Source organism: Perissodus microlepis, chromosome 3 (assembly GCF_051167445.1).
Source record: "Perissodus microlepis isolate ML-2025 ecotype Zambia chromosome 3, ASM5116744v1, whole genome shotgun sequence".
Lineage (NCBI taxonomy): Eukaryota > Metazoa > Chordata > Actinopteri > Cichliformes > Cichlidae > Perissodus > Perissodus microlepis.
The window spans coordinates 38,653,014-38,669,298 of NC_140463.1; the positions used below are offsets into that span (position 1 = coordinate 38,653,014).

At 39.4% G+C, this 16,285-nt stretch overlaps 1 protein-coding gene and 1 long non-coding RNA gene across 2 annotated transcripts; both read right to left on the reverse strand.

The window, feature by feature from the left end:
* Positions 1 to 1,472: 1,472 nt before the first annotated feature.
* Positions 1,473 to 4,950, reverse strand: LOC146391409 (uncharacterized). The gene is made up of 3 exons (XR_014799166.1): positions 2,825 to 4,950; positions 2,547 to 2,659; positions 1,473 to 2,117 (listed from the first exon to the last, which is right to left on the reverse strand). It is a non-coding gene; the product is annotated as an uncharacterized LOC146391409 (long non-coding RNA).
* Positions 4,951 to 7,934: 2,984 nt separating this feature from the next.
* Positions 7,935 to 14,722, reverse strand: LOC146391410 (leucine-rich repeat LGI family member 2-like). Its single transcript, XM_084924351.1, has 8 exons — positions 14,247 to 14,722; positions 13,923 to 13,994; positions 13,049 to 13,120; positions 11,159 to 11,230; positions 10,998 to 11,069; positions 10,727 to 10,896; positions 10,406 to 10,570; positions 7,935 to 10,100 (listed from the first exon to the last, which is right to left on the reverse strand). The coding sequence occupies exons 1-8, from the start codon at positions 14,507 to 14,509 to the stop codon at positions 9,283 to 9,285; spliced, it is 1,704 nt and encodes a 567-aa protein (XP_084780477.1). The 5' UTR covers positions 14,510 to 14,722; the 3' UTR covers positions 7,935 to 9,282.
* Positions 14,723 to 16,285: the final 1,563 nt, after the last annotated feature.

Sequence of the window (16,285 nt, forward strand, 5' to 3'; positions counted from 1 at the left end):
GCTGATGTTATTGGAGTTTTTTGTTACTGATGTAATGAATTAAACACTTTCTCAGTCAACGTGTGAGTAACATGGAGAGTGACTGACCCACCTTTAGCCTTTGTTCTTCTTTTATAGCTTTGTGCAGGGTTTCCTTGAATAGTTTCTGAAAATGAAAGAAGCAGAGCATAGTGAGTGTGACAGCCGGTTGAGGAACACATTGAAAACCACAGCAAAAGAAGAAAATTCTAACAAGAACATATTATATATGTAAAACTAATTAACAAAGGCAAAGAAAACATTAGCATTTACCAGTTGCTCCTTGTCATTCAGTGAACTTGACAGATCAAACAGTTTTGTGATTGTTTCCCTTCTATATTTGTCTTCTGCCTGATGGAAAAAATAGCACATTATTCTGCATCCTGTACACTGCAGTTACTATACTTTCAGTTTATCACTATAGACAGTTCAATGTGAAATGCACTCATTAAGTAAATACACAGCAGATTTTAAAAAACTAACTTGGAACCTAAGCAACCCACCTTCCGATTGTCTGCTTCTTTTATCACTATCTTCATGTACTCAAGCATCTATAGTTCATTGCAAATAAAGAAAAAAAATAACAGCAGTTAATGAGCTTGTAACCGTACATCTACACAGAAACGTGTAATGGTTGTATCATAAAAGGGAATTCAGCAAGAATGAATTCACCAGTTGGTCCTCGGTATACAGGGAAGTTGAGACTGAAATGAGGCACAGCAGAGATAAGATGAGAAATAAGCCTCTGGCACCAGCTGGTCCCCTGGTTCTGGAAAAATCTGCTGCTGCCATCGCTTGTAAAAGTGGAACAAGTGCTCAACTTGAGAAAAAGTTGATAAAACAAAGAAATTTGGAACAATAGATTGTTAAAAATGTAATATATTTTTTTTTTTTTACCTGCTGTGTGAATCTAGGAAAAGCTGCTGTACCGTACAGGCAAAGACTGAAAACATAATGAGATAACATGCTGCAAATGCTTTGTATACGATGTGACTTAACTCAACCCACGTCTAATGTGTGAGCAGCCCTTTCACTTTTGTTTTCAACAAAGCTTTTGTTTGTCTCGTCTGCTTTATAGGAATAGAAGTCATCATTTATTGTTATGACATACCATGACAAAACACATTTTTCCATTGAGCTTTTAGGATGACACTTCATAATACTTATCATAAGTGGATTGTGAATTATTTTATATATTTTTATTAGTGTTTAATAAGTACTAGAAAAGTTTGGATTATATTTACTTATTTGAGTCGTTTCCTTTAATTAAAAAATTAAATTCAGTGTAACTCTCAACCTGCTAGATACTAGTTACATACTTTTAATTCTTTCAGTTTTGGGGAAGAAATAAAGTAATATTTACTATGTTTTTATAAAGCATAGAAGATGTAGAAAGAGTAAAAAAGAGTAAAAAAGAAAAGCACACAAAGAGCAGTTAGTGTGATATAATTTATTTAATCTAGGACAAGTATTCAAGGCTAACCTTCATTGTTGTTGTTGAGTATTCAAATTCAAAATAGAAGATCTATATTAACCAACAGAAGACACAAATAAAAGGGAACACATTAAGATAACAATATGTGAATACAAGTTTCTGTTTTGTTTTTTATCAAAAGTTAGAAAAAAAAGTAGTTTTAATAACACCACGATTATCAGTCTATTATGCAAAATGCAATAAAAGCTGCTTCCCAGTGAGAACAGCATAAACAACATACAGCTGTCATTTCTCTTACAGAAAACCACTCAGTCTTTTCATATTTAATGATGAGATTCATTATTATTTTATGATATATTTTGTATTATTATTTATTATTATTTATTTTAAAGACATCATATACAAACTTTTAAAGTTTATTCTGTTGAGTTTTAGGATGATTTTCATGTTTTCCACTTTTGTTTCCCCATTTTCACCATTTTTCTTCTTCCTCTCTGTCAGATGTGATGATGGTTCTCTTGTAGAAGCGTCTCAAACTATTTACTACGTCCATCATTGCAGGAAAATCCTCAAAAAATGACGATGTCTTTATTAGTTCTTCCAAAGACTGAAGAAACTGTAGTTTTTCATCAAGTTCACTTGCTTGTTTCTTCTTGTATTCTGCCTGAAGAAGAAAATAACATTTATTTTTAGCAAAAGTCAAATTTACTTCTACAGTCAGACTGAGTTGCAGTTCTCTTAGTGTGCACTGATATGACTCATACGCAGTTGTTTTTGACTGCATGACCAAATTTGACTGATAACATGCAATCAACATCAACCTGACTGACCCACCGTCCTTCTGGCTGCTTTTGCTTTTTCTGATTTTCTAAATTGTTCTGAGAAACTTCTCAGAATTTTTTGAAATGTGCAAAAACAGGATGCATCAGTTGTTTAAGCACTACATATTAACAACTCTACATAGAGAGAAAAACACCCAAAATCTGATATGCTTATAATGACTTAAATAGTGTCTGTAGTTTTACATTTGCAAATAAATGTTTCATAGAAGTACCTTCAGCAGCAGTTAATTCAGCAGTGACTTTGTTCTTACTTTCGTCAGTGAATTTGTGACATAAACCAGGGACAGCAGAAAGATGAGGATTAAAACGTTGCTGTTTCTGACACCAGCCAGTCCTCTGCTTCTGAACGCTGCTGCTGCCATCACTGTTGAAATAAAAACAACATTTGAGCTTGAGAGAAAATGATGGAAGATAAAAGAAATTAATAAATAAAGAATCAAATCTATGTTTCCTCTTGTTATGTTAATAAAATATTTTTAAAAAAATCTTGGGTATAAACCATCCTATGGTGTAGTTTTGCTGATCTTACCTGCCTGGTGAAGAGACAAACAGCTGTTTCACAGACTGAAAACACAAGGGAATCGCATGCTACAAATACTTAATGTTCTCCTGATGTGATTTCCCTCTGATCTGTGAGCTGCTCTTTCACTTTATCTCACAGTTGTGATATGATCTATGTGGCGGGGGTGTGGTCTCCGGCCTGCTGCAGCAGAGGGGTGTTACAGTGAGCTCTCAGGGAGGTGTGGCTGAGAGGGCGGGTGGGACTGCTTAAGGTGATCATCTTCTTCTCTGTATTTTTAAATAGTGATGACGGGGACGGAGACTGGAAGGAGGACGGAGACGGGAAGAACTTTCCGGCCGGAACGTCAGAACACAGTTGCTTTTATATACCAAGTTTATATGCTGCTTATTTAATTCAATTCAATTCAATTCAATTCAATTCAATTCAATTTTATTTATATAGCGCCAAATCACAACAAAAGTCGCCTCAAGGCGCTTCATTTAGCATTTAACCTTCTGTTAGTTTGAGCCAGCCCGCCAATATCATCCAATTAGTAAGGTGGGCAGTTTTAGTGTCGGATGACCGGCAAGCTTCTTCTTCTATACTCTGGGACAATTTGGCCTTAAGTGGTGTTCTGGCCGACACACCGGGGTGACCGTAGTGCTAAAGAGTGAATCAGTGCCACAACCATGTGTATTCCTGATATCTCCACTCCAATGAGAGAATGAGAAAGAGGTGGAAACACACACAGCAAATCTGATTAATTAAATGGGGCAAGCAAACCTAAACATAGAACACTACCAAAATAAAACAGGGGACAGAAACAGAAAAACTAAATGAAAAAAGTCCAAACTCAAAACACTGGGACAGCAACCCAGGTACCAAGACAGTTATAGAATTTGCATTTTTGGCAGTGAGCAAACACTGGACAACAATCAGCCAGCTGATTATAGGGAGTAAAGAAACTCCCTATAAACAGGAAGAAAAGAGGAAAATACAATTATTGATTACATTGCAAGTGATACAGCTTGGAGCATGAGAAACTGTTGTCTTTCTTGTTTCACTCTGACGTCCCATGAAAATGCTTTTTGATATGACATTTATAAGAACAAGGCTTTGTAAAGCTGATGTTTTATGGCCGTTGTAACGCCCAGTGACACGTTAGACATGCATTTCGGGCCTATGACAGATCCAAACTGTACAAACATGCGAGTCACATCAAATTCCAAGCAAGTCTTTGTACTTAATATTGAGAGCAAACGAATTTAATAAATATTGAGGTTTTGAGTTTCACACCATGCACAGTTAATTTTTTTTCTAATGAACAGTATTGTAAACATGTACATTAAACATATTTAACAAATAAGATTTCTTGTTTTCTTTCTCATTATGTTTCTAAAACTAAACTAAAAGTTCATTTATTCCTGTGTAAATAAATCTGTAAAACGGTGACTATAGGATGTGTCCCTTCATGGTTTTTTGATGAATGTTAAATCTTTTCACCACAATACAAAGTGAAAAGCAAAGCCTAGTTTTTTTTTTGCACTTTAAAAGTCTGTGAACTAAAATATAAAAATTATACAAACTATAAAGTAAATTTTCAGTGTAATTCGATTTTAAATTCGGCTCCAGTTTTTGTTTCATAATTAATTCTAAATTCTAACATGTTACATTTCATCCTAACATACTTACGTAATTTGTCTCATTTTAAGGGGATTATTACTTTCTTTAATATTGTATTTTATATGCTGATTGTTTTTCTGTTTGTTTCACATCTGTTGTCAGTTTTTTATGTTACCACAACTGAAATTATTTCTTCTTCTCCACCCGTTTATTCAGCTCAGGATTTTCTTTCCACTTCTTGACTTTTTCAACTTTCGAATATCAACTCCTTCATAGTTTTCTTAAATTAGAAATATTTCTCAGTCACCTTACAGTCATGGGATCTCAGGCAATGGGTACATTATATAAGTACTACTTCTATTCTCCTGAAAATATTCATGAAGACAAAAAAAGATCTATTAATCTATTTGGATTTGTCTTTTTAAATTAAATATTTTTGTTCTAATAGTTTTGTGGATACAAAATAATATGACAGGACTTGAAGTAAAGTAACACATTTACTCTCATTTGGGGCAACTGAGGATGGATCAGATGAGTTTGCCACCTGTTGAAACCATGTACAGCACGTTGCCTTATCAGCACTGGGGTCTTTTGTTTGATGGTTCCACAGTGCCTCCCTCTGGCCGTGATGAAGTATCACACCCCTCTGCTCTTTCTATTACTGGGAATGTCTAGAAAGCACAAACCTTTAATAATCACAGCTGAGATCTTAAACTGTAGTTATCCTTCCTTCCTTCCTCTTTCTTCCTCTTAAGCACTTAAGGGTTGCTGGAGATGGCTTGAAGACTATCCCAGCTGTCATAATGTAAAACTCAGGGCACACACTTTACAGTTCACCACTCATGATTGTAATTCCAAAAAGAATCACCAATTAACCTAAAAAAAGGAAGTTGTTGGACTGTGAGAGGGAGCCGGAGCACCCTCAGAGAACACAACATGCAAACAGCAGCCAGCAGATTCACATGCACGACCTTCTTGCTGTGAGGCAACAGTACCAACCACTGCACCACCGTGAAAAAAGTACTGGTTTATTATTTTAGTGGGCAAAAGAGTCAAGATTGGACCTAAAGGATGTAAATGGAGAAGCACAGTGCATTTCTACTCAGTCTGAACACTCGACACAGCCTCATTCACACAGCTGCACACACATGATTAGGGGAAACTCAACGTTCAGTATCTTCTTTTTTTCATCAAGACTTTCTCTGTATCTCTGCTCTGTCTGTTTTTGTCCTCCATTCATCCAGTTTCATGAGAAAAATTTTTGGTACAAGGACTGGATTGAAAAACAACTGAAAAGAAGAAACTTCGCAGCATTTATGTTCGCAGCATTGAAACGTTCAAGAGAGAAACCTTTCAAAACAATAGGATCCTTTTCAGAGCGACTTTTTACACTTTCCAGCATGTCTCTGAAAAAACACACAAGAAAAGAAAAAGTACAGCCCAGCTCTTCTCTTCTGGCTCAAGAAGACAATATTCAAGTTCAGAAGATGTGCTTGGAAGAAATGCATGAGGAAAATCTCATGAACAAGCACAACAAGCAACACAAGACCCAGCCAGAGTATATCTATTACGTCTGGGAGAGTTTTTTTAAACAACGAAAGGAGATTATCTTCCTCAGAGAAGAAAATGAGAGAAAGACTGCTGAAGTAGATAAATTGTTCAGCCAGCTTCTTGAAAAGGAAGATATTCAGAAGGAGAAAGAAATGAAACTCCAAGACGTGCGTGGAAGGAACTTTGAGCTCAAAGCAAAGCTTGATAAAGCAATAGAAAAACTCAAAGAAATCCTCCAGCAGAAGAAAAATGAGAAAGACAAGGACAAAAAGGATCGGGAGCTGCAATTAAAGCTTGATGAAGCTCTGCTAAAAAATACAGAAATCGAGAGGAAAAGTCAGCAGTTAGAAGACACTCGCAACAAATTACAAGAGTGTTATACAGAGATGCAGGAGGCAAAGGTAATGCAGGAGGAAACATCTAAAGAGTTGAAAGGAAGGCTTGAAGACAAACAAGCCGAATTAGAAGAAGTGGAGAAAACATGCAGGAGACTTGAGAAGGAGAATAGCGAAACAATCGATCAGCTGAGAACGCTGATCCTAGAGAAAAAGGTTCTCGTGGAAAAGCTCCTGGAAAAGAAGAAGAAACGCTTCCGCTTCTTCTGGAGGAAGGACACTCCTGCTTTTTCTACTCTTTCTACTTTTTCCACTGCTGATGTCACCTCGTCTTCCTCCACCTCTGTTCCATCGTAATTTTGACCTCTCCTCTCCTGCCCTCTCCCTCTCTCCTGACACCTTGACACCTCTCCCTCCCCTAGCTCCCTTGAACTCCTAACACCTGTCCCATCTCCCTCCCCCCTCTCCCTCTCTTTTCACCCTCACCCCCCAACCAGTCCCGACAGTTGACTGCCCCCTCTAGAGCCTGGTTCTGTCATAGGTTTCTTCCTTTAAAGGGAGTTTTTCCTATCCACTGTCGCCTAGTGCTTGCTCAGAGGGGATTGTTGGGGTTTTCTCTCCTCTATCTCTTTCCTCCTTTCTATCCCTTTCTTTTACCCTCTACTTTACACCCACCCTCCCACTCTTCTATTTCCTCAACAATTTAATAATAAACACAATTGGCTGCATTTTAAATGTGTCTGATCAACGTCTTCATTCAAGAATGAATTGTCTTTGTTACGGAGTCATGTGTATTTTGTGTTTTCCTCGGGCTGGTGATCCTCACAGTCGTTCAGCCCAGGAGTCCAGACTATTCGTGTTTTAATCACATTTAGTGTGACATTTTAGATCACCACAATAGGATATCCACAATTTAGGATTCAGGCATTTGTTTTAGTTTGATATCGTAATCATTCTATGATTGAGTCGTTAACAGAACCAGCAGTTAGCAGCAATAACTTCAAATCCATGACATTTGCAAGCATTCCTTTATACACAGTATTTCAGTCAGGTTGAGGTCTGGACTTCCATGCTGTAGATTTGCTGCTGAGCTTGGGGTCATTATCCTGTTGCATGGCCTAATTTAGAAGAAGCTTTATCTGTCAGACAGACAGCCTCACATTTGACTCTAAAAAACTTTGGCATACAGAGGAGTTCATTGACTGCAAGGTGCTTTATTGCTTGTGTCTGCAGAAGAAGCTTAAATCGCCACACTTGAACCAGCATATTTGACAGTGGGTTTGAGGTGTTTAAGTGTTTGAGTGTCTGAAATACTGACATGTGAACGGCAGAATATAATGGTGAGATTTTAGTGCTGGTCAGATTGCATACAGACTGCACATTATCAAGTTTTACACTTTTGGATCTGTGACCATTCAAACACCAGACAGTACTGAATGTTTCTTCTTTCTTTGTGCAACTTTACAATCATAATGTCCATTTTTGGGTTTTGGGGGGTTTTTTTAGGGAAAGAAGGGAAGTTTTATTTTTAATGATCAGTGTCAGGGATTAATCACTACAGTGAGACAAATAAACTCGAATTATAACCATAATCCTGATTATCAGTCAATACAAAACACATTCAGAAGTCATGTTTTCACAGATTTATTTTGATATTACATCATATTTCTAAGAGGAACATTCATTAGGCTTAAAACAAAATCATACAAAAGAACTGTAACGCTTGCATATTGTTAACCTAGAAGCACTTTTAGTCTTTGTTAGGTTTATTGAAAAAGAATTTGGCAAACACCCTTTTTTGAATGTCATGCTCTTGCAGGCTGCAGTAACATTTGAGTTTTGTAAGTGCAAAGGTCCATTCAAACAGGTGGTGACATTACAATCCTTGGTTTATGTACATTTATGTACATTTTGGAGCTTGTCAACATTCAGCATTTCCAAAATAAAAATTTGAAAAAAAAAAAAAAGCCTGAAGATATATTTACATGTACATTTATTTTCCTTCCTTGTGGTCATACAAATTTGGCCTCTGATGCTTCTGACTTCAGATGTTAGTTTAAAAAAAAAATTGATAATTGGGCAAAACAGTTTTTTTTTAAAAAAAATATCAGGAGGTTTATTTCCCCTGACATCATCTAAACACAGCTCCTTTGCAATACTGATAAAGTTTCTCTGTACTTTGCCACATTATATTACAGCAGATCTAGAAGCTGTATCTAAATGGCGATTCTCCGTTAATGAATTTGTATAAGGTCAAGTCCTGGATATTTTACTAACTGTAACAACAAACCACTGCTTCCTACTGTATGCATTATAATCTACAGCATCTACAAAGACACCTTCCAACAAACAGCTACACTCTATGATCTCAGCTAAGTTAATTAAAGGTTTGTGCTTTCTAGACATTCCCTGTAATGGAAAGAGCAGAGGGGTGTGGTACTTCATCACGGCCAGAAGGAGGCGCTGTGTAACCATCAAACAAAAGACCCCAGTGTTGATAAGGCAAGGTACTGTACGTTACCACAGGGTATGAGGATACAAGTAGGTGGCAAAAATCAATCAATCCATCATCAGTCACCACAAATCAGAATAAATTTGTTACGTTCATTCAGGTCCTGATGTATTTTTAGCTGCATAAAACTACTGAGAGAAAGATATTAAACAAAAAAAAAGAGAAATCCAAATAGATTCAATTAAATGTCTCTTTTTTAACCCGTCATAAACTTCAGTGGTATTTTTAAGAGAATAGTAGTAGTTATGAAAGGGTAGTACTTCAGAAAGTCTGAGGATCCATGAGTGCAAGGCCATTCAGAAATAGTCACGATACATCTTGACCCCGCTCTACTTTGTGAGTGAAAACTATGAAGGTGTGGATATTTAACAGTTTATAAGGTCCTTTCTCTTTTGTTTCCTTCTTGAATTTGTCTTTCAAGTGGAAGACATTTGATTTCAGAAGGGACAATAAGGCACAGCCCCTCACAAGCTCAGGTCGATGATGATGTGCTCAAAGATCTGCGTGTTTCCCTTGAAGCTCGAGGAAAAAATAAAGTCCCTGCGGTCGGTAGATACCACGGTGAAAGAGCGTGGGGCTTGGATGTACACCTCCTTAAAGCGGTCAAAGATTTTGTTGTCCTCGTCCCACAGGTAGATCTGTGAGAAGGTGTAGTCGCTTCCCAGAGCCAGATAGTAACGTTCCTTGAAAGAGAACGGCTGGAGAATCATGGAGCCTCGAGAGGGCAAAGCTTGGATCTCAGCAAACTGTTTGGTGCCCCAACGCAGAACTTTGGAATCACCGATATACCGCGTCATAGCCAGGTAGAGCTCCTCCTTGATCCGGAAGTGTTTCACAACCACTACATCCTCCATGTTGGGGATCTCACCCTGCAGGATGAACTTCTGGTTGCTCCGGCTCCACTGGTAGATCACTGGAACCTGTGAGCGGCTCGCTAGAATAAGGTGAGCTTTCCCATCCAAGTCGAGAAACTCTACATCCGTGTCGCGGTACCACTCGTGCAGTGACTGGTACGAATAAAAGCCATTATCATTCCACTTGTAGAGGGTGGAGAGGCCGGCTTTTGAGCTGTCAGCAATCACAAAGAACCAATCAGAGCCAATCTGGAAGGCCTCAATATCATTGGGCTTAGAGATCTTGGACACCTCGATATCCTGGAACTTATTGAACCTGCTTTGGTCGTCATCAAACTTGTAAATGTGGGAACCACCAAACAGCTGAGCCACAATGACAAACACCTCATTTTCGATGATGACAGATTTGCACCCCACAATGGACTGACCTAAAGGGCAGAGAAACACATGAATCGCGTGAGAATGAAACTGGAAGCATTCTGGGAGTGTTTGTTAGCCTAATGTGTGATTTAGACTTCCTAACTTACAGTGTCACTGGAAACGCCCTTTAACCCTTCACCTAACCTTCCACGTAACCTGACATGCACCTCCTGAGAGATTTAACTACACGTTGGGTCGACACAGCCTGCAAGGACTTAAACGGTTAGAAGGTTGCGCTGCAGGATCAAGAGGGGTTTCCAGTTATGTCGTAAGTTAGGACACATTTCCTGCAGAAGGCGAAATCACACTTTACCCGTGATGTTATCATAAGTCCTGAAGTTCATTTCTATGTGGTCCCACTGGAAAATCATACAGCTCTCTGTGCTGGGAGCAGAAATGGCCACGTAGACATCATTCTTATAGCTGAATGTGTCAACAGACAACGATTCTGAGGCAACAGACTGATGAAGGATGAAATCTGTGGAAAGGAACATTGGGAAATTTATCTTTCACAAACCAACAAAGCCACGTTAAATGAATAACCTCTACACAACTTAGAATGACTCTGCTGAGTCCTCTCATCCTGATCTCAGCTGGACATGAGAGAAGGGCAGCTGGCTCAGGTGTTTCTCACCTGTGGAGACACACTCATTCTGCAGGCTGGTCATATCATTGAGGCGCTTGCCCTTCATGTCCTCTGGTCCAGCACACACAACATCTGACACTGTGGCATTGGTGTTCTTTAACCACGTCATAAGCCACTTGGCTCTGCAGTCACATTCAAAGGCATTGCCTCGCAGGTCCCTGCAGAAAGAGAATATTGTATTTCACGGCTGAACAGGGAGAAAGACAGACTGCAAGATTTACACAGTACGCTATTTACCTATTACTATGTACAAACTCACAGTTCTATAAGGGAGTCAAGGTCAATGAAGAGGTCCCTGGGCAAGGCTTTAATGTTATTGTTTGCCAAAGACCTGGAAACAAATGCAGTTGATTATGAAAAGAGGCATCATTAAATCATGTATAACAGATAACAGTTGTATTTTCAGTCACTGGAACATACAAGTGAGTCAGGTCCCTGAGTCCTCTGAAGGCATATTTTGATGTAGTCTCTAGTTTGTTACTCTCAATGAATCTGTGGATCAACAAGAAGAAAAAGAAAAGTATATTTTTGATCAATTTCAACATTTTGCCAGCTAGTAAACCAAATGGTAAGTGGACTGGTTCTTGTACAGCACTTTTCTATTCTACCTGAGCATTCGAAATCCTTGAAACTTGTCTAATTCAGACCAGGACTTTTTTCTGTGCTTTTTCTATTGATCTGTTTTCTATCAAACACTGACACTGATGGATACAACCGAGAGGAACTTGAGTATCTTGCCCAAGAATATTTGGCATGCAGACTGGAGCTGCTCTACCTCCCTAGCTACAGCTACCAATTAAAAGAAGGTTCAAAAAAGCAGCTTCACACTTTATATAACGTACATATTTTCTTTTTTTACAATAATCAAACAATTTGAAAACAAACAAGACAATATCCATGTTATTTACATAGTCATATGTAACTGGAGGCCTGTTGGGGGGATGTTGAGCACACTTTCTATATTTTTGCTATTTCAGTTTCAGAAAGAATATTTCTGACATCGTACTGAATCTGGTGAGCTTTCCAGAGTCAATTTATACCATAATGTTTGTAAAAGTTGTGTAAGAGCTTGTATTTGATGTTTCTATTAAATAGCAATAACTTGATGCTACAGTCACATGTATTTATTCTGGGGCAATGGTTCAGTGAAAGGCTTTGTTTATTTTGTTATTTGCAAGACTTTGGAATATGTGCATATAGACTCACCAGTCACGTTTTAGGTACACTTGTTCCACTATCATATGGCAGCTACTCAATACATTTATGCACATAGACATGGTCAAGGCGACTTTCCGAAAATCAAACTGAGCATCAAAATGGGGAAGAAAGGGGATTTGAATGTGGCATGGTTGTGGAGTATTTCAGAAACTGCTGATCTGCTGGGATGAGCAGGGGTTCTCTGGGTAGAAATGCCTTTTAGCTGCCAAAGGTCAGAGGAGAATGGCTAGACTGCTTAATGTTGATGGGAAGGCAATAGAAACTCTAATAACAACAGGTTAAACTGAGGTGTGAGGAAGACCATCTCTGAACACACAAGTTGCTGAACCTTGAAGCAGACAACTGCAGAAGACCACACCTAGTGCCACTCTGTCAGCTGAGAGGAACGGGAAACTGAGGCTACAATGACAGGCTCACCAAAAAATGGACAGCAGAAGACTGGAAAAACGATGCCTGGTCTGATAAGTCTCACCTTCTGCTTTAACATTTGGATACTAGGATCAGAATGTGTAAGCAGATGAAAACATGGTTCCATCCTGCCTTATGTTAACGGTTCAGGATATTTTCTTGGCACACTTTGGGCCACATCATCTAAACATCACAGCCTACCTGAGTATTGTTGCTGACCATGCGCATCCCTTTTTGACTACAGTGTACCATCTTCTGAAGGCTGCTTCCAGTAGGCTAATTCGCCATGTCACAAAACTCAAATGATCTCAAACTGGTTTCTTGAACGTGACAATAAGTTCACAGTTCTCAAATGGCCTCCACAATCACGAGGTCTCAGTCCAATAGAGCATCTTTTGGGAGGGGGGGAGGGGGGGTGTACCCAGTAAAGAAGCTGGTGTACTTTGGTGTGATGAATGAAAAGAGAAACAAAGATTGTTTTCTAGTTGTACTAGAACCACTAGAGGGCGTGTAACCAACAACTGCCTACCCCACTGGAAAAATGCCAGCATCCAACAGAAAAGCCTCATTCCCATTAAAACAACCTCGCAAGTCTATTTTCACCAAACTGATGTAGAGAACTGAATATTCAGTTATTTTCTTTAAACTACTTTCATTAAAAAACAAAGAAAGAAATAAACTCACAGGTACTCCAGATGTGGTAGCCCTGAGAATGCATCATCTCTTACAGTTGTCAGGGAATTGGAATTCAGAAGCCTGCAAAAAATAAGCATACAATCAATTACAGTGCAGCCAACTGCAGAAATGCAACGCTTCAGGCTTTTCTCTAAAACATAGAACAGATTAAAATGTTTCAGCTTCCAAAAGCAGAGCCAAATGCTTTAAGCACAATTATTAAAGCAATGTCCAAACAAAATTGAGTTAAATTAGTTATTATACCATCATATTTTATGGCCTCTTGTCATTTGAATTCAATGTTTTACTGGAAAATGCCAAAAAAAACAAAAACAAACCCACCCCACATCTTACCAAATAAAGTATTCAGCTGAGAATTATTGTGTATGATGACTTTGGCTAGTGCCACGCCTTTGTTTGGGCTGACATCACAGCTGTCACTTGTGTTGTAACAAAGCAGACTGATGGTCTCTGTTGAGCACACTGTAGGTACTGGGCAGCACTAAAAGCTCAGATTTAGGTTTCCATTATTTATTTCCAGGTGTGCACCATTTGAAAAGCCCCGGCTACTAAAAAGCTTAACCATGCACCAAACAGACTTTATAAATCATTACTTTATCTCCACTAAAGTAATACCCCATGTGCTACAGAAGCATAAATGCTTCATTTGATTCGTGCTGCTATAACCAATGCTTTATGTATAATGACCGTCGTGACTCCATTATTGGCCTCACATAATGATGCATCTGCCATTTTAATGCCCAACATTGCTTTATGTACTAAAAGTAACTAATTTGAAATCTGCCCGATAAGAACCTTTACTTAAAAATGTCAACCAATCAAATCATTTTAGAAGTATCAAAGGCTGGCAAAGTATCCTTACAATAGCTGGAGAGATGGTATGTGGGAAAACATCGCCTCTTTGACCTCGCTGAAAGTCCCATTCACGATACTCCTAAAAACAAGGAGCAAGCAGGAGAAAGTAAAATGCTGAAAAGTGATCGGCGAGGAAACAGACAGAAGGAGGAGAAAAACACTGCATTGCTTTTTGCGATCAGCTCTTATTTTATAGGGTGTTATAAAATGCGCACAGCTATAGAATCATACTTGAGGCTGTGGCTCGAGCATATATTGCATGTATGCACTGCGGAAAACGTACTGTTCCATTTAAAAACATATATCTATACAGTGCAGGCCATCTACTCACAAAGAAGTGATTTCGTTGGGGGTCATTCTTGGGATATACGAGGACCCGACGCAGATGATGGACTCCTTGGAGCAGCTGCATGTTGAAGGGCATCGGAAAGGCTTTTTTAAATGACCCGGCTGACACAGGCAGCACAGCGACACGAGGAACAATGCCCAAATGTTGAGAGCTGGCGGCATCTTTCCTGTCGGGCTTTCATGTGTGAGGGTTGCAGAGAGCACGGATCGAGGCAGATGGCAGCGCGCGTTTCCACCCTGCACCATGAAATGCTGCACTGGCTCCCTGACATCAGCAAATCAGCTGCGGCTCCCCTCCGTCCACCTTAAATATTTATTAAGTCAGCGCTCCAGTCTGGTAACTGTTGGTTAAACAGCCACACGCGGGAATTGATTAGACGTTATTAGTCAGCTTGTGACCACCACGTCTCTTCTGAGCTGATCTGTTTTTGCCCCAACGTTTCATATGTGGTCAACGTCGCTTGCCTTTTTATTTTTTGAAGATAGGTGTAGTTTATGGAGCTGTGGTGTATTATTATCTCCAAACAAGCACGCTAATTATAGATTTCAGAAATTAATTTCGAGCGTCATGTTTATGCCCAAGTGCATTTTGTTGCCAGTTTACACGTAATTTGAATGTTCTTTGTGTTATTTCTGGCAGTATTTAAACACAGCTGGCTGCTCAGTCTGAATAACACGAAGTCAAACCATTTGACTCACACGTAGGATGTTATATAATGTCGGCATACCGTAAGCTGTAGATGCTTCCTTCATATAGAAGGTCAGAGGCGCATAATTGCAGCACCAAGGACAGCGCCTCCTCCAGCGCCCTGCAGCCATCCTGCACAGGCTGTAAAGGAAACACTGAGCAAATCCCGAGTAAACATCGGCTTTTTAAAATATCTGGACAGGCCAACATTTGATCTTGTTAAGCAGTAAATGCAGATAAGGATGGCTGCTGATCTGCATGTTTGAAGGAGTATATGCACCATACTTATCTGCACTCACTGCTTCACAAAATCAAATCTTGGCCTGTCCAATTTCAGAAAGGATGGTATATACAAATGTTCTAAAATGTGCTTTTATGACACATACATGTTAAATAACACAGATCAGCTAGAAATTTTGTTGCCAGTTTTCCCGTAAGAACCTGTCTTAGTGACTGATTCAGTACAACAGAAGTCCCTGTGAACCCCACAAACACCAGTGTGAAGCAAGAAGAGCAGCAGTCCAGTGTAAACACTAGAGCAAATCCACTGTGTTCCACTGAACATGCAGAGGGCTTTTTGTGGCCACTCACTCCACCGTCTTTCCTTTTCGGCCTTTTGTGTCTGACCTGTGGGCACTGAGGTGGTGCTGTTGCTCGTTTCCAATCAGTGACACTAGCAAGAGCTCAGTGCTCAGTCGCTGGGTGGCTCTCCTCCCTGACACACTTTTTTGGGTTTTGATCCCTCAATGGTTTGGGGGGGTTTGCATTTACAACACTGCGTGCACCATTTCTTCACCCATGCAGTACTGATGTCACTCACCATAGTTAAAGTAGATTCCTTGTTTCTTTCGTTTACAAGTCTTTTAACTGGCATTTGGTGGCGACCAAAGAAAGATGCTGAGGAAAAGAACCTCATACCAGCTGTGAAGCAGCTTTAAGGCTGCGTGACTCAGATTCAGTTCTGCATCATATCAAAGAGTGCCTATCATCTTTCTGAAGGTTAGACCTGAACCAGAAGTGGACCCTTAATTCCCACATTAGAAAACCCAGTATGGAATGATTCAAATGGAAGTGGAGGGTTCAAAAAAGCCCACTGAAAGACCAGGTTTGCACTGAAATGCAGTAAGATTAAATATGTAAGAAAACACTCAAACATCATGCACCTCAAGAGTGATCAAAACTTTCAGTAAACAGCCAGATTCAGCCAATTAAGCAAACTTTTCCCTGAACTATATTCCGCCTGTTTATCTACTATCGCTGCCCTTCTGGGACCAGTCTGCATATCTGCGGCCCTTTTTTTGTGCCACTCTGGCGCTCCATCATCACTACACTCT

Bases quoted from the DNA above. Each gene is read 5' to 3' on its own strand.
- LOC146391410 (XM_084924351.1), bottom strand. From the start codon at position 14,509: ATGGTGCAGGGTGGAAACGCGCGCTGCCATCTGCCTCGATCCGTGCTC. The intron at 13,121-13,922 runs GTAAGGATACTT...TATTTTTTGCAG, and splicing joins ATACCATCTCTCCAGCTATT to GCTTCTGAATTCCAATTCCC. The intron at 10,571-10,726 runs GTGAGAAACACC...TCCTTTCCACAG, and splicing joins GAATGAGTGTGTCTCCACAG to ATTTCATCCTTCATCAGTCT.